General features: G+C 42.7%; 1 protein-coding gene across 2 annotated transcripts in view; it reads right to left on the bottom strand.

The window, feature by feature from the left end:
* MORC2 (MORC family CW-type zinc finger 2) overlaps window positions 1-17,704 on the bottom strand; it is a 52,932-nt gene extending 35,228 nt beyond the window's left edge. Inside the window, exons 1-5 of one of the 2 annotated variants that reach the window (XM_075917044.2) lie at window positions 17,366-17,704; window positions 10,118-10,171; window positions 7,532-7,566; window positions 5,653-5,721; window positions 722-812 (exon numbers count right to left, since the gene is read on the bottom strand). In XM_075917044.2, the coding sequence (XP_075773159.1) occupies window positions 722-812; window positions 5,653-5,721; window positions 7,532-7,566; window positions 10,118-10,171; window positions 17,366-17,433 (317 nt within the window). In that variant the 5' untranslated portion in view covers window positions 17,434-17,704. Of the gene's footprint in view, window positions 1-717; window positions 813-5,652; window positions 5,722-7,531; window positions 7,567-10,117; window positions 10,172-17,365 lie in introns of those variants that run through there. The other variant, XM_075917045.2, reaches the window with a different exon arrangement.
* Window positions 17,705-18,273: the final 569 nt, after the last annotated feature.

Below are 18,273 nucleotides of genomic sequence, written 5' to 3' on the forward strand. Positions count from 1 at the left end.
GTCAACAGAACTCTATCGACAAAAGGCGTTATTCCTCGTAGAATGAGGTTTACCATCATCGACAAAACTGCTGAGTTCACTCAATGTTATGTCAACAGAACTCAGTGTCAGTGTAGCCACAGGTATAGTTTTGTCGACAAAAGTCCACTTTAGTCGACAATACCCTGTAGTCTAGACACACCCTTACTGTGCTATCATAGGCACAGGACCAATTTCATTGCCTGAGTAGGCCAAAATGGAGTACCCCCTGTTCACAACTGCAGCCCAGCTGACCTGGGTCCCACCTGGGGTGTCGGGCTGGGGTGGCCAGGGCCGGAGCTGCCGCTGCAGCAGTCAGGCCAGGCTTCCATCTGCCTCTGTTTGGGGTGTGGCGTGGCCGGAGCTGATGGCATGGCCAGGGTCCCATCTGCCCCCCTTAGGCCAACGCTGAGGATTCTGGCTACCTGCATGCGGTGCACACAGGGGTTGGGGTTACCTGCTGCCCTGTCTGGGTTCTTGCCATCCAGCTGGTTAACCGGTTACCTACCCAGCAAGCCTAACACTTACCAGGTAACTGTTTACATACCTAACGCTAAACTAACAAATGAGGCCGGTCACGATTCCCTTACAGCTTTATAAAATGTTTTTTAGAGTGTTTCCTTTTTATAGACATTTCAACTTTTGCTGGTGCTCTACCAGCCAAACCCCAAGACCTCAGGAGGCTGGCTTCCGTTATACCTACGATTTCAAGCCGTTCCCATACTGCCCAATTTGAGTCGATTCTGGTGATCGTTTGGCCGATTTACCAAACTGAATCACGCTTGCAGCATCACCTGGAATGACAGAGTGGAAGGTGAGAGCAACTTACGAAGTATGGAAAAAAAATCAATTCTTTCTTTCTTTGCACACATATAATTATGATTTTACAAGAGTATCATGATTACATGACATAGCAACAGATGAGATTACTGAATCCATACAGTGAAAGCCAGAAAAATGTTGGGTGGGGTATGATTTTTTTTTACGGTATTTTTGTACCAGCAAAAGAAATCTAAATGTAGTCATAATTTAGGTGCAACAGTGCACCTTTGCCGACAGCACTTATTTCATTTGGGTTTTGCTAGTTGAAGCTGTGTTTACGCTATACGGCTTGGTGCCCCTCTGTTTAGGAAGGCCATCGCTTTGATATTATCACAGGTGGTCTGAGCAAAACTAGCACGGCTGAGCAACAGGAACGTGTAACAAGTGAAGCTGGAGGACACTGATGTACAGGTGGGTCTCATGCTCAGTTCAGCCCTGGATGATCACACGACTCTAATTTGTACAAAAGTTAACAATTGGGCCAGTGGTTGCAAAGTGGATGCCAACGAGCTCCTTTGCAGTTTGGTCCACCAGACGAGGGAGGCCCAAACCAAGCATGGAACAAGCAGTGGATGGTGTGCTGTTGTGAACAGAAAGTTTTTTCCATAAACCCAGTACCATCAACAGCAGGGATTAAGTCAGCTGAGGGGTATAGATTTTGCACATCCCTGAGAGAGAGGGAGAGTCAGACAGATTGCACGCCCAATATTGACCCAAGTCTTCGGTGTAGACCAGCTCTATGCCTCCGTAGAGTATCTCTTCAAGGTTTTGGGGTCTAACACCAAACAGATATTATTAAACATCTAGGGTGTGTCTAGACTACAGGGTTTTATCCAAAAAAGTGGCTTTTTGGAAAAAAAACAAAACAAAAAAAACCTGTACCTGCATCTAGACTACCGCCGCATGCTGTCAACAGTAAATCGAAAGTATGCGGCAGTTTTGTCGACGGTGGTAAACTTCATTCTATGAGGAATAATGCTTTTTTTTTCAAAATTCATCTTTCAAACAATGGCGCTATTGCATGAAAACAGGGCTTTTTTGAAAGAGCGTCTAGACTTTCGAAAAAGCGAGCCGCTTTTTTGAAAAATCTTCTTGTCTAGATGCTCTTTTTCGAAAGAGGCTTTTTCTAAAGATACTTTCGAAAAAGCCTCTTTTGAAAGAGGCTTGCTGTGTAGACGTAGCCCTATTGACTATAAATAAAATTGAGTTGAGCCTCTTTCGGGAAACTCCCTTGATAGCCTCAATTAAAAAAAAAAGGTAAGGAACTTGTGCATATCTTAACTCTTTTGGATGTTCTTAGCCAGTAGGGAAGAACAAACCTCTCTCTAAGATAGTGTGCAAGTTCTAGAGAGTAATTGGTTCACTCTGAGATTCCCTCTGTTTAAATCATTTGCACTCATCCTTCCACAAACAGAAGTCTTCCATCAAGATCTTTTGGGGCATCAGAAATGGAGCATCAAAACTAGGTATCTGACATTTTTTGGAGGAGGGATCTAATCAGAAGTCTTCCCTAACCTCTACCTCACCTATGATATTTATTTCATATTACATAAGAAAGCGAGTTCCACATTGTCCATGTGACATGGAAAAAGAACAGGCTCTAAGGAGGGGTGTCCAAACTTTTTTCAAAGAGGGCCAGATTTGATGAAGTGAACATGCGTGAGAGCCGACCATTTTGCCTGACATTCCTTGAACCATTAAAATTAAATGCAAATTAACTATTTTATGCAAAGTTTATTGCAAACGGCATACTTTTCATTTCGTCACATGGATGACAAATCTAAACAGGTGTTAAATCACTCTGCCTTTCATATCTGAAGGCCAGATGAAAAAAAAAATCCAGGAAGCTGAAATATATGTCAGGAACATTGTAAAGTACATTACATATTATTGGTAATAAAGGTTGTCTGTCAACTTTTAAGTTAAAAAAATATGAACAGGAACATAACACCAAGTATACATGTTGTGTCCAAATATATTTATAACTGATTTAGACCAACTGACATTAACTGAGATTTTACAATGTATTCATCTCAATACATATGGATTCGTTGGCGGCCATAAAAAGATAGATATTGCCAAATTACCTGGGGGGGCCGTATTAAACCGGAACACGGGCCGCAATTGGCCCGCGGGCCGGACTTTGGACATGCCTGCTCTAAGGGAACAGTTCTTTTGGAATGTCCTGTATTTTGTCTGTTTTAAAAGACAGGCAAATATTTTCCAGGGCTTTTTTTGGATGCATATGTCACTGCCTTTGCCTAGTGTTCACCAAACATCTGACAGATATTTGGATGTTGCAAGCTACTGGGATTCAAAAACGGTTTTTCCAAAACCAAAGCCTTCCCACAGTGGCACTTGAAAGCCACAGATCAAGCTAACAAGAAAGCTCTCTTGCGCAAGAAAGCTCTGATGGACATTTTAACCATAGAGGTTTTTTGCGCAAGAAATTCATGCTGCCTGTCTAAACTGCCCTCTTGTGAAAGAGCTCTTGTGCAAGAGGGCTTATACCTCATGGGGAGAGGAATAACTCTTCTGGAAGAAGCCCAGTTTTCTGACCCTATACTGTAAATTTACTTCCGCAAGAACGCGCGTGCAGTATAGACAGCCAGCAAGTTTTTGCGCAAGAACAGTTGTTTTGGCACAAGAAGTGTGCAATGTAGACACAACCTATGAGTATATCCAGGCTCCATTGCCATCAACATGGAGAGTTACGAAGGTATTCTTAATATACTCATCTCTTTTCTAGCGAGGAGCCATGGAAGTAGCCCAGAAAACCCAAGATTTGCCCCATTCCATCCTTCCTTTGTTTGAATTCCATTTTTAAGTGACATTGCTCTGGTCTGTCTACGGAGTATACATTAACAAGCTGTTCCTTTATTGAGGAAAGACTTGTACATAGAAGTGTTTTATCCTGAATACAAGACTCAGCTTGATTTCTGGCAGAAGATCTTCTACTGACAATGCTATGCTTGATCCCTGCAAGTTTCATCCTAAAGGTCAACTGGTTGCCACATCTGCCGAGACTGAGAGAGATCACTGGAGACTACTAGATCCTAACATATGTAAGAGCTGAGACCTTCAGGCAGATGTGGAATGGATATAGAGCCAGTGCAGCAGGTACAGCAACGGTCTCTTTTCAGTAGTTCCGTTAAGATTGGTTGCTGCATAATGAACTAGGCAGAGCCCCCATGTGGCTTCATTACCGGTGGAGCCCAATGTAATCATCCAGCCTGGAAGCAATGAAAGGACAGATCACTGTGACTAGGTCGGTGTCACAAAGTATCACACTCTTCTGGCCTGCTGAAGATAGGAAGAAACATTTGCTGGCAAAGAGGAAGCAGTCTGAGTTGCTTACCAACTTAACAATCCAACGGCAGATGCCCTCAAAGAACAAAGACATGGTTCCATCCAATTCTTCAAAATACTTTGTCCCCTTTCTACAAGCTTCGCATTTATCCTTCACAGACTCAGGCTGAACCAACACTTTCGCTCGAGTACCAAGTCAATTGGCAAAGGACATAATTCATGTCCAATGCACAATGTTGTCACTGAAGCCCATAGTATCAACTAATATCTTCCAGTAGTTCAATATACATGCTCAAAAATAGACAGAGGACTGAATCCAGCAAGATTGCACAGATGAAAAAGCTCAGGGAAGACTAGCAACCAGCCACCAAAACCTTCTCAGATATGTCCTTAAGAAATGTGGTTAGCCAACTAAGTGAGGTTCCCATCTATCCTTTCAGGCGACCTCAACAAGGCAGTAAGACAGAGAGAGATGTGGTCAAAAGCTACAGGTAGATCTTGAAATATTGACATGGAAATCTGCCTTCTGCTCATGACCGGAAGACCAACAAGCGTTAACTCTGAGGACACACAGTCAGACCCAAATTGTCTCCGTTTCCCAGAGGGAGTTTTGATGGTTAGGCTGAGGTTGGGACTCGAGAGGTAGTTCTGAATATTGGTTGCTGCTGGAATGTGATTGCTGTTCAAACATTGCTCTCATTAAGTCAACTTCTGAGTCTGTTGATGGTATTTAGAGTTTGCCAAGAGCACCCACAGCCTAGGACGGATGCCGTTACGTACTTAGTACAAACCTCAACCAAATAAACGAGAAACTTCTAGACTATTGATGTCAAGTGCTCCTGGAGTCTTTTTACACCTTTCTTCTCTTGTCCAAAGCAGGGAAGACAGACACATGGCTTTATCAGTAATATATTCTGCAGCCCAGATTAAACTACAACAAGTAGTATTAGCCAATACTTAATCTGAGAGTAGTACTGATATGCTTTTCATCAATAGCAGACCACGTCTAATCACTTATGAGAATAAAGGGTTCATTTATGTGGTGGCATGGACTTCCCACTGTGCTTAGATGTCCTGTAGTGATATGCCTGCGTCAAACTCGTGAAAGTGTCTTCAGATCCCAACTGCTTGGTCCTGGGAAAAACTGAGTTTAGCCAGACTTTTCTGCAAAGCAGACAGAGAACTCCTCACAGCAAGACATATTTAGGTCCAAGGCAGACTAAAAAAATCTGGTTTAATTAGTCTGGTCACAGCTTCACCGATTCCCTGGCCCAGGAAAAAGTAGCTCTGAGTCTCCCTTGCAGACGTGACATGGATGTGCATGGACTCCTTATGACGGTCTGATTCAATTTGTCTTGATTCACTGCTGTCCTAAATGTCTAACCAAAGTTTTTATATCCCCTGCATCGCTCACTGAGCAGACATGACATTTGTAGAATACTTGCAAAGATTAACGTTATTTTTCTCAGCAAACCATTGTGCAAACAGCTTTCTGCCACTTACTTGGATCCATTCCTGCTCCATCATCCAAAAAACATAGCATAAATCCACCGCGCAGGTCCTCCCGTCGTTCTACAAGAGAAGAATTAACATTACACTCAAATAGGGAGGGGAATTAAAAATTGTTTGAAATGTGCACATAATTTTCCGGACTATAGCAGCATGGCAAATAAGATTCAAACTTCAAAATGATTTACGAGTGGTACCACTGCTAGTCTTGAAGGTGCTGCTCAACTATTTGTTGTTAAAGTTTTTCCAGTTAGGGTACGTCTAGACTACAGGCTTTTGTCGACAGAAGTTTTGCTGACAAATACTGTCGACAAAGCTTCTGTCGACAAAGAGCGTCTAGACTACATTCAGTTCTGTCGACAAAGCAAGCTGCTTTTTCGACATAACAGTGTGGACGCAAAGGACAGTTTAGATGCAATAATGCCTTCTGTCGACAGAACTCTGTCGACAAAAGGCGTTATTCCTCATAAAATAAGGTTTACCAGCATCGACAAAACTGCTGAGTTCTGTCGACGTTATGTCGACAGAACTCGGCGGTAGTGTAGATGCAGGTTTAGTTTTGTGGACAAAAGTCCACTTTTGTCGACAAAACTCTGTAGTCTAGACACACCCTTACAGAGTAAATTGGCTACTCACCCGAAGCACTATAAAGTAGTTAGCCACCACCATTAATAAGAATGAAAAGGAGCAGATGAAATTATAGGCATTTTTATTACTGAAAAATTTCTAATCTTTGTTATCAGAGAGAGAAGGTAGCTTAAGCTCATATGCTAAAATCAAAGCAACTAAAAGAAGCTCATGTCTTTGTTTCTGAACAGAAAATATCAAGTGGTGTACAATTCTGGTAATCTATGTTCCAAAAAGATTAATTTAAACTGAAACAAGTGCAAAGAAGAGCTACTAGGAAGAGGTGAAGCACTGGAATGGGTTTCCTAGGGAGGTGGTGGAATCTCCATCCCTAGAGGTTTTTAAGTCCAGGCTTGATAAAGACCTGCCTAGAATAATTGAGTTGGGGTTGGTCCTGCTTTGGGTAAGAGGTTGGACTGGGTGACTTGTTGAAGTCTCTTCCAACCCTAGGATTCTTCGATACTAGAATGATCAGGGAAATGGAGGGCCCAGAGCTCGGCTTGTTTAATAAACTAAACGGCACGCTGAAGAAGGATATGATGCTTTCTGTAAATACAGTACAGGGTAAATAGGGAGGGATGAAGAGCTACCTAAGCTAAATGACAACGTAGGCAGAAGAACAAACAGATATAAACTGACCATGAACAAACTCAATCTGGAAATTAGAAGAAGCTATCCAATCATCAGAAGGGGTAGGTGCTGGAACAGCCTCCAAACAGAAGTTGCGGGGGAAATAAACTAACACATTTGAGTGCAATTTTAACGACAGAATTGTTTGCAAAGGTGGGGGAGCAGGGCTCACGCTCACACCCGGTTCCTGTTCCTAAAGCTCATGCTTCAGCATCTCAGCTGGCCACTGGCAGGAGCCAGGAAGGCATTTTTTCCCCTCCCTAGTACATTCGGGGGGGGGGGGGGGAATGTTTTTAGTCTCCTGCCTTTAAAGCATCAAGATCTGGTCACAGCTGGAAATGAGACCTTGGGTGGTAGCTTTGGGCTCAGAGTTGACACCAAGCATTCGTTCTCTCAGGTACTTGACTGGCTGTTTCTTGCTCATTCTCTCAGGCTCTAAATTGTCAAGCCCTGGTTATGCATTTGAAGGGATTCCTAATGTGACATTACCTTAGTGAGTTTGTGTCCCCAATACAATTTTATCCACTTGTAAATCCATAATTGCTAGGTGTATTTTGCAATCTCCTGGTTACTAAGCATTGCTGCTACCTAAGGAAAAAACAAAAGTCTGACTTACCAGTATAAATATCTATTCTCGTTGCATCAGCATCTCTACAAAGTAACAAAAACACAATCAGCATTCAAAGCGTAAATGAAGATGAAACAACTCAGAAAGCCCAAGAGGCAAGTATAAGGGGGAATTTCAACAGGAGTTAAGAGTATGGATCAAAAACTATATAAGCTAGCTCTGTGTATGCAGCGTAGCTGTAAATGTGTCAGTCCCAAGATATTACAGGAGATGAACGAGGTAATAGTTTTTATAGTATTTAATAGCTTGTCTTCTCACCAACAGAAATTGGTCAATAGAAAAATCTCTCACCCACCACATTTCTCTAAGCCTATAAATGCCAGTACCCCTCAAACAAATGCAAGCAGCGTTTGCGTTCTGTTCCATTTTTGGTCTTCCTTTGTTCGGATCCAAACTCTACCTCAAGACACTGATGTTGGCATATGTAATTAAACCTGGTTACAATGAAAATAACTATTCCAATTTTATGAGGGAATCAAATACATAAAGAAAAAATCTTTTTACGTCATGATGGAATAAGCCTGAAATGTCAAGCTTCTTCCAGGTTTTGAAAGCCATCAAAACTTCAGTTGCATCACTTACCTCCTCTTCAACCAAAAGTTCTTCAGAGAGCTAGAGACACAAATGTCTAAGCCAGAGAATCACCTATGCTTGCTTTCTTAGCTAGTGAATTTGAAATGCAATTATATTGAGAAGTTGTCTCTCAGGGTACATCTACACAGCAACATTATTTTGGAATAATAATGTGCATCTACATTACAAACCTTTATTTTGAACTAATGTCGAGCTAGAGGACTTCTTAGTCCGACTCCTGGTAACCCTCATTTTACAAGTAGTAAGGGAAGTCAAAGGAAGAGTCTTCAACTTCAGTACCAAAAGCCGAGTTATGCTATTTTGACTTAAGCTACACAATTGACATAGCTGAAGTAGCATAGCTTAATTTAACTTTAGCCCTGCTGTGTAGATGTACCCTCAATGTGTTTACTTCACAAGCTGAGTTTTTTTTAAAAAGCCAGTCCTGCAAATTCAACTCAAGTTCTCCTTATCTATCTTTATTACCAGTAAATAGTTTACAACCCAGATTTTAGTTTATAATTCTGTTGAAGATACAAAACCCAAAATAAACTCCAGCTCCCTACCCCTTATTTTCATTAGTTCTGAAAGGCTAAGAGAAAAGACGTTTTGTCACTGATTGTTTGCATCTGACGAAGTGGGTCTTTGCCTATGAAAGCTTATGCTCAATTAATCTGTTAGTCTATAAGGTGCCACAGGACTCCTTGTAGCTTTTGCAGATTCAGACTAACACGGCTACTCCTCTGATATTTGTCACTGACGTGATTGAGTCAGAAAATGAAAGCGCAGATCTGTTGAAGAAGTTGTAACTTTTATGTAGTTGAGTTAAACTAAAGTAACAATTGGTAATGTCATGTATCTTATCTAAACAATCTTTAGTTTATCAACATTCTTCTTAAATCATGGGCACCGACCGGAATTGAACATTAATTCCGGCAGCAGCCAATGTCAGGATGCACAAACATCAGAATCTCAAGGAGGAGTAGAGAGTCTATTTTATTTCTGTATTTGGCACTAGTTCAACCACTGTTGGAACACTGCATCCAGTTCTGGTGCCCAAAAGTCAAGAAGATATTGATAAACTGAAAAGGGTTCAGAGAAGAGCCATGACAAAAATTAAGAGAGTCAAAAATATTCCTGCAATGATTGAGATCAAATCTAGCTATTTAGGTTAACAAAGAGAAAGTTTTGCATTGATTTGCTATACAGTATAAGTGCCTACATATGGAACAAATATTTAATAATGGGCCATCCAATTTAGCAAATAAAGGTAGAATATAGTCCAATGTCTGGAAGTTGATGCTAGACAAATTGAGACCAGAAATAAGGCATACATTTTTAATAGGGAGTCAACAGAGGAAAAATTTACTAATGTGTGTTGTGGATTCTTCACTGATGCCCATTTTTAAATTAAGATTTTAAAATAAGATGGGATGATTCTCCGTAAGATCTGCTCCAGGAATTATTTTGGGGAAGTTCTATGGACAGTGCTATCCAGAAGATCAGACTAAAGGATAATAATGGTTCCTTCAAGTTTTAGAATCTACATATCTGTGTTGGCTCTCATTTTTATCTACTTCTACTTTCTCTCTACTAATTAATTCCACTTCTGCTCTCCCTTCATCAACTCTTCTCGTTCTTAGAGTCCCCTACTCTAGCATATGCCCTATCAAGCCACCTTAAGATTCACTTTTGCAAAGCACAACAATGCAAAACCACATCAAAAGTTTAGGGGGAAAAGGCTATACAACTGATCTTCCTTCTTGGTCTCTCAACACACTGTTTTCTAGCTGCTTAATACCATCATTTTTTCAAAATGGGACCCTGTCCTCCTCTTGGATAGGGCCTGCACCATCACCATTCAGCTATAAGCTTCTGCATTATGTCTTTCTGGCTATTGTACTGGAAATGAAAGATCACTGCTTCTCCTAAACCACACCTCACACATTTAACCAGCAACTTAATTATCTCCCAATACAAATGCAGTCTCAAAATACATACCTGGCATTATCTACAAGCTCAGCAAGGGCACCAAACAAGAACTCATGAGTGGTTCTGCAACATCAAACACGGAGAGTCAGTAAGGTTACTGCAATATTGAAAGACTGTTTCCCTCAATTTCATATGTATGTCAAACTAAGTCTCCAATTTGTATCATACTTCCCTGCTAGTCAATGTAAAAAAACCTAACAATTAGTTGTGCACTGTAGCCTCTTCGTGACTTACGAACTGGTTATGGACCAAGCAATTGGTCGTAACTCTGTTCATTCGTAAGTCGTACCCCATTGAGTTACACGCAACTGCGCTGTTCGTAAGCGTGGATCGCGTTTGTAACTCAGGGTCCACCATTTACAACAGCTTGGTCATAACTGCAAACGGTCATAAGTCGACCGTTCACAAACTTGGGGACCGGCTGTATTCACTCCGGTCAAAAACAAGAGACCGATAAAACAGCTAATGATTAAAGGAAGATATTAACCACTGTGAATCAACATCTAACTTATCAGCTTTATGTATTGTTATTAAGGTTATTAGCTAATGGGAAAATTATGATATTAACTCTCCCTATTACGAGGTGTCAAAACAGAGAACTGACAAGCACTCTTCTATTGAGAAGTAATCAATACATGTGAATCCTTGATTACTTACCATACTGTCTGTTTCTTTCAAATTACAATTAATTAAATTCTTTTAACTAATAAAACACACCACAGCAATGATTAAACTGCATAGGATCGGCGGTTTCTTTTCTTCTGAGAGTTGAATTTCTGATAAATATTAATGTGGTATGCATTCATATGCTTACTACTGTTGCACAAATCATGTGATATTTTCCAGAGAAATCAATGGCTGCAGCTGTTGCTAATCCAGAAAAAGTGAGTTGCGAGTCAGCATGGCATATTTAATCACATGGTCTGAGGAATCCAATGTCAAAATGTATCTAAATGAATCCCAGTTCAGGACTGCAATGAAGACTAGACTATTTGAGTCCAAAGTTCTGAGTAATTTGTAAGAGGTGCTCAATCCAAAACTAACATTTCACATGGTTACTTTGTGGCGGTCTGTCCCCACAAAGTCTTTTACGGGCTCTTTAAAGCTTTAAAGAAGAGGGGAAGTTATTTTTCTGGGTAATGTCCAATGGACATAAAATCTCCACTGTACATTCAACATGGTGATGCATCTTCAAAAGCTAATCTGTTTTCAAATGCAGACTAGCTGCGTACTTTGATAACTTCACCTAAACTACAGGAAACGCAGAATCTGGAGGAATGGTGTTCCTCATCAGTTTAAGTGATCAATACAGACTGGGCCACATGTAGAGCTAGAAATTCACGTTTATTGACTCAGACGTTTAACTTTAGAAGAACGCTGACACCTAATCACAGAGGTGCTTTGTCCAAATGAGTCTTGCAGATATAGGATTAATCTTTCATATCCACTACAAAAATAAAAAAAACCAACGCATCAGCTGAACTCTGATTAGACTAAAAGTAGTAGTATTCAGACTTCACCCATAGGTACAAGAGAAGAGGATGTGATGTTTCTGCACCAAAAGGTCAAAAGGATGGGCTGTTTCTAGAAAAGCGATCAGCAGTGAAGATGGTATTAGCTTTCAGGAGCCACTTCATTTATACAAATGCCTTTCACATCTTTCAGACATTGTTTCAGTTTGCATGCAAGTTGTATTAGTTTGGGAAAATTCTGTTCATAACCAGGAGACCTGGAAGCATTTAATTTTCTCTTAAAATGAAAGCTTAAAAATTGGACAGAACACAGGAATAGCCATGGAAATGCTAAATCCACAGAAAGTGAGGAATTCCCTCATACGCAGATTTCTAATGCTCTAATGTTTAAGGACAATTACAAAAACCCACAGAAAATATATCTGGAGAATACTCCATACTATGGATAGCCACAAGCAAACAAATGATTCAGAATTAATACGCATTATACTTCTGCACATTTCACATCCCCAAACACTTCAAACTAAACCATAGTGAATCTACTATTTAAGAATACGTTGTTCTGCATTATTTAAAGATGTAAATATGGATTTAAAAACAAAGATCACAGGAATGAAAAACCTGATCATACAATAAGATAAGGAGATGGAAAAAAAAAAGATTAATCCCTTTCTAAATAATTGTGTTTTTAGCACTGACTCACAGTGGTATCTGAATACCTAACAACAAAGTCTCCTCGTATCAATTGAGGCAAAAAGACAAAATGTCGCTAAAAACGCTTGAATTGAAATCCAAAAATATTTATCACTAGATAGGGCATATAAACATGTAACTTTCTTACAGTGTGTATAAAAAAGTATACTACTGATTTCAGAACTGGCATCTTCTGAAAAACCACCAACGATCCCCAAAAAGTTCACATTAACTTTCAAACCAGACCAAGATGCTGACCTGCACTGTTATTAACGAAGCTCTTCATTCATAGCAACAATATGCCTACTTCCTCTGTGTCAAAGCTACCCCAAAAATAAATACTTGCATCTATCCTATGTACAACTTGACAATGTAAAGATTCTCTCCCAAGACACATTTTTTGTCCAGTAAGAGGTCTGAGCTATTTCAGTTGTAAAGAAAATGTTGTAAAACATGAATCAAATCTAACCAATGAAATGTCATCTGCCCAAGTTAGCAAAGAGCCTGAAATAATATCTGAGAGGAACGAACTATCCCATTCACCTTGGTGTATATATTTATTCAGATGTTTCTACTGTAAGTATCTTCACTATTAGCTATTGCACTGCTTAATCATATGATGTACATTTTGTTTAACTTTGTAATATATTTCCTCTCTTTACTCTGAGAAACAAGTGATGTGAGTTTGGGAAGTAGTATTACTACCATCCACCACTCAAAAATGAACCAAGTCCAAGGTACTCGAGTATCACCAAGACTTAAGCCCCAAGGAACTCAACAATGCTATAGGTATAACATATTCAGACCACAGTGAAGGGAAGTCAAATTCAAGGAACCCGGAAAGTGGGTGTGATCATGTTCTGAACATCTGCAGAATCTACTGAGAACAACATCTGAAGTGAACAAGGCTTATTTTGTGAGGGCCAGATTTCGTTTTAACTTAGCCACAAATTAACAACTCTCGACCATAGGCGGTCATTACAAGATTTGTTTCTGAAGACAATTTAGTGGTACAAATTTTTAAAAATTGCTTCAAACAACTACACATCACAAACACGTATCAACAAATCCAGCGTAAAGACAAATTAGCCAGGTCTACATGCATTTTTGTGTTCATCTCATTTTAAAACCGGGGTGGAGAGTCGCAGGACCGGGGCTTGCCTGGATCCAACCTCCCGAGACTCAGGGGCCTCCCAGCATTGGGGAACCTGTACTGGCACTCCAGATTCCCACTGCCTCACTACAGCACACAAAATCGACTAGCTGGGCCCCCCCACCCCTAGTCTCTGGTGTGGGAGGGAAATGTGGGGAGTGTCTCTCTCCTTTTCAGACAGGTGCCACATTAGTGAGGGGCTTGGGGTTTTGTTTTGTTTTTTTAAACTTCTCCCTTGTGTGTGGCTCCCAACTGATTTTTCTGTGGGTCAATGGCCCCCGAACCAAAAAAGGTTCTCCACTCGTTTTAAAAATTTTAAATGCTTGAAATTTTAATTTTGTACCAGTTTCTCAAACTTTTAATAGTTACATTTTAATTTTTTTAAAATAAAGGAACACACATGAACACATGGGTTTAGGGTATCTGTAATACTAAGGATCCATAACTGTTCATTATAATCATACTTTGCCTTACACAGAACCTTTCATGAAAAGATCAAGAAGCAATGGGCTTAAATTGCAGCAAAGGAGGTTTAGGTTGGACATTAGGAAATCCTTCCTAATGGTCATGGTGGTTAAACTCTAGAATAAGTTTCCTAGGGAGGATGTAGAATCTCCATCTCTGGTGATATTTAAGAGCAGATTAGATAAACATCTATCAGGGATGGTGTAGGTGGTGCTTGGTCCTGCCGTGAGGGCAGGGGACTGGACTCGATGGCTTCTCAAGGTCCCTTCCAGTTCTAGTGTTCTATGATCTCAAGAGTCTTTACAGTTCTTAATACAACTCAGATTTTTATCTATACTGCGAAAATGAGTTGTGATGAAAAACGTATCTATTTAAATACTTTAATTAGCAAGCTGTCAAACACACCAGATGCTTAAAAACAGACCATTAATCATAACTCCTAAGGTCGACCTTTAAAGTCATGGCTAAGGGTGATCCAGTAAATGCATGTTTAAGTGTTAGCTGAACTGCTAAGGAGTGGCTAGCAATGTTCTAATTAACAAAAACAAAACAAAACAAAAAAAACGCTTAGTTTGTGCAGAGTGGATTAAAAAAAAACCCCCACAAAAGCAAAAATAAACAAGCCATGGTTCATTTTCCCAGTAAACAAAAATCTAAGAAGTAAATAGCTATAATCAGGAACTATGTATTTTGCATCTCCACAGCCACAAACTGCTTCAAAATCTAAGCAGCCATTTCAGAAGGTCTTAGTATTCATGGTTGTGAAAGCAACCATGAGACATGACAGTGTCAATCTGCAAATGCCCAAGACAATGGTTTTGAAAGACGAATGCTCCATTCATCTCAAGGAGTTAATTCAAAACAGATTGAAATTTAAAATGTCGCTTCTTTAATTATTTTACTCTTGATCATTTTAGTAGATATAGCCAACTAAAGTACTTGTTCCACAATCTCAAAATGCCTGTCATCTTGGTTGGCTGCTGAAAACTCTAATTGTGCCCCTCCCTATTTCCAAAACCTCCATCCTACCTGCTAACAATTTCTGTGATGCAATTATGCACTGCAAAAATCTATAGCACATTAAAAACTGAAATTGTGATGACAGCAAAAAATTACTTTCATATAAAAATAAACATGCAACTAATGATTGTACTAGTCAATCTCATATTTATTGGAAGTCTCCATTTTGTAGCTGAAATGCAGATGCTGCAGACTTTTCAATCTGCCACACGAGAGTACTGCAGACTCTTGGGACCTCACAGCACAATTTAGAACCAGTTTGCCATGGAGCTGGATATTTTAATCATTTCCTGATTGGTAAGACACGCGCCACAGAAGTGGAGCAACTGGACATCATGGTCACTTGGCCAGTCAATGACAGCACCAGAAACTCAATGACAGCACCAGAAACTCAACTCCAAGTCTTCATATACCCATCAGATGACCTCACACAACATACATACTTCTCCTATTAATACTCAGTCAATTCTACCTGTTCCCTCTTTTACAAAGGGGCCGTAAAATCCAACCAGTAGAGTTCCTCCAACGGCCAAATGACAACAATGAGAAGAATCCATCACTAGTGTGCATCGTTATACCCAAACGTATTCCTGTAAGGATAACGAAATCTCACAGTTTATGATGGAATTCCGTCTCTCTTATATAGCAGTACACGACTGATTACTTGTAGTCTGAAGTTTTCTGACAGGTATCAATATACTATTTTTATTTTCTTAAAACACTGCCACGTTGACTCCAGAAGCAACATGGGGTATGTTCTAAGAAAACAGCCTCAGAACTTCCAATATATTGTACTAAAACACAACAGCCCCTGAAAGCCAACTGGAAACAGAAACAAAACATACTTAAAAATACACCTGAACAAGACATGCGTGAACCCAAAGAAACATTATAAAAGAGAAAAGACCATTATCAAGAAAGACTGATTGTTCATATCCAAATTCCTCTGCAGAAAAGCACATTCTGTGAACTCTAGGAAGTCTATTTTTTCCAATTGTTCCATGTTCTTCACTTTCCAAGAGCTATGCTAAAGTGTCCGCTATTTTAGGAAAGTGTCTATTTTTCTAAAACATAAGTAAGTAGATAAAAAGAAAAAAAAAAAAAGAGTTCCTTTGTTAACAAATTCTCCAGTGAGATAGTTCATCTAGTATTTAAAGCAGGTACCTAGGTGTTAACTCTTGGATTTTACTCGCAGTTTTGCTACAGATGTATGATGTCATGCCATGTGCCTCAATTTACCCATCTTTACAATGGGTATAATACCTACCTACCTCTTAGAGGCATTCTGATACTTATTATTTGTAAGCACTTTGTGATGCTTGAAAGGCATTATGTACGTGCAAAAATTATTTGTCTTCCTTACCCTGTGATCTACAGATCCTTCAGGGAAAAGAAAAATACCAGTTTCCTCAGCAGACACGTTATTTTTGAGAGAAAACCAAAGGCAGAGGAATCCGACACAAAGGACATTCTTCTCACAAACTATTTTCAAGTGTCGTTTCTTTTCCTGAAGTCACCTCTGACGGCTTCTATCTTTCCGATGCTGTTGGATCATTTGATCAAGAGTAGCTGGCAGCAGGAGAAGTATGTGATTCTTTTAACATCCACCGTTGAGTTTCATCTCATATAAATGGGTCGAATGGACTTGAGGTGAAAATACAAACCCCACTCCTGTAGCGGAAGGCTCTCTTCAAGCGAGACAGGAAACGGAGGACCCTTTCTGGATTAGCAAGGCAATTTGGCATCGGTTCTTTGTTAAAAAAAAGGCCTAAAGTTGCAGACGGGCTAGAGACCAGCCGCAGTTGGCTCCTACCGGCTGCGGCTGGGTCAAGATGGGCCAGAGACCAGCCGCGGCTGGCTCCGACCGGCCGCGGCTGGCTCGACACGGGCCATGACCAGCCGCGACTGGCGCTGACCGGCCACGGCTGGCTCGACACGGGCCCCGACCTGCTGTGACTGGCTCGACACGGGCCCCGACCAGCCACAGCTGGCTCCGAATGGCTGCGGCCGGCTCGACATGGGCCACAACCAGCCGCGACTGGCTCCGACCGGCCACGGCTGGCTCGACATGGGCCCTGACCAGCTGCGACGGGCCCCGACCAGCTGCGACTGGCTCGACACAAGCCCCAACCAGCCACAGCTGGCTCCAACCGTCCGCGGCTGGCTCGACACGGGCCACGACCAGCTGCGACCGGCTCGTCACAGGCCACAGCCAGGCTCGACACGGGCTCCAACCGGCTCGACACGGGCCCCGACCAGGCTCGACACGGGCCCCGATCGGCTGCAGTTGGCTCCGACCAGCTGTGGCTGGCTCGACACGGGCCACGACCAGCCGCGACTGGTTCGAGACTGGCCAAAACCGGTTGCGGCTGGCTCACGGCCGGCCCCGCCCGGCTGCCGGTGCGCTGAAAAGAAAGCTACGGCTGGGCGCCATGCGCTGGGCGGGACACTCACGAGTTGGTGTGCAGGTACTCGAAGGTGAGCTGGGCGCGGTTCAGGCTGCTGTAGTTGGTGAAGGCCATGGCGGGCCCGGGCCCGAGCCCTGCCCCCCCCCCCTCAGCACGACGCTAATTCGCGCGCTCTTGGGCGCCTACGGGGCTTCCCCGCCCCCCTCCACAGCGAGAGCCTCGAGGCCGCCGCGCCCGTCACGGCCTGTCCCAGGAGGCGCCGCCTGCCCTGGGCGGAGCCGCCATGCGGCGCGAGCCTCCCGCCAACGCCGGGCCCCGCGCGTCGCCGCCCCCCCTCAGCCGCGAGACCCCCCCCGCTCCCTTTCCGCCCGCTGCAACCGCCACCGGCCCCGCTTTGTCTGCTGTGGGCTGGCGCGCGCCGCGCTCGCAGGCTGCCCCGCGCGCCGGCCCCGCCTCCCGGGAGGGCGGGAACCGAGCCGCCCGCCAATGGGCGGCCGCCGCCGGGAGCGCGTGACGGGAGAGGCATGGCGCCCGCCGCGACGGCTTCGCCCGCCTGCCCGCGTCACGTGACGGAGGCGGCCTTTAAAGCGCGAGGCGGCGCTCTGAGGCGCGCGCGAGCGAGCGGCGGCGGAGCGTGAGGTTGGGTCGGCCGGGTCCTGCGCCCTGATTGGTTGGGCCTAGGTGGCAAGCGCGCCCCCTCGGGTCCCTGGATGGCCCTCCCTAATTGCCCCCCCCCTCCGTGGGGGGCCTGGCAGCTCCCCCTTCCGTGGAACAGACCTGGCTGTTCCCCTTTCTCTGACATGCGTGTGTGTGACACGTGTGTGCGCGCAACATGTGTGTGTGTGCGTGACACGTGTGCGTGTGTCTGACATGTGTGCGCATGTGTGTGTGACACGTGTGCGTGTGTCCAACATGTGTGCGCATGTGTGTGACACGTGTGCGTGTGTCCAACAT

Source organism: Pelodiscus sinensis, chromosome Z, assembly GCF_052426305.1.
Source record: "Pelodiscus sinensis isolate ZL-2025 chromosome Z, ASM5242630v1, whole genome shotgun sequence".
Lineage (NCBI taxonomy): Eukaryota > Metazoa > Chordata > Testudines > Trionychidae > Pelodiscus > Pelodiscus sinensis.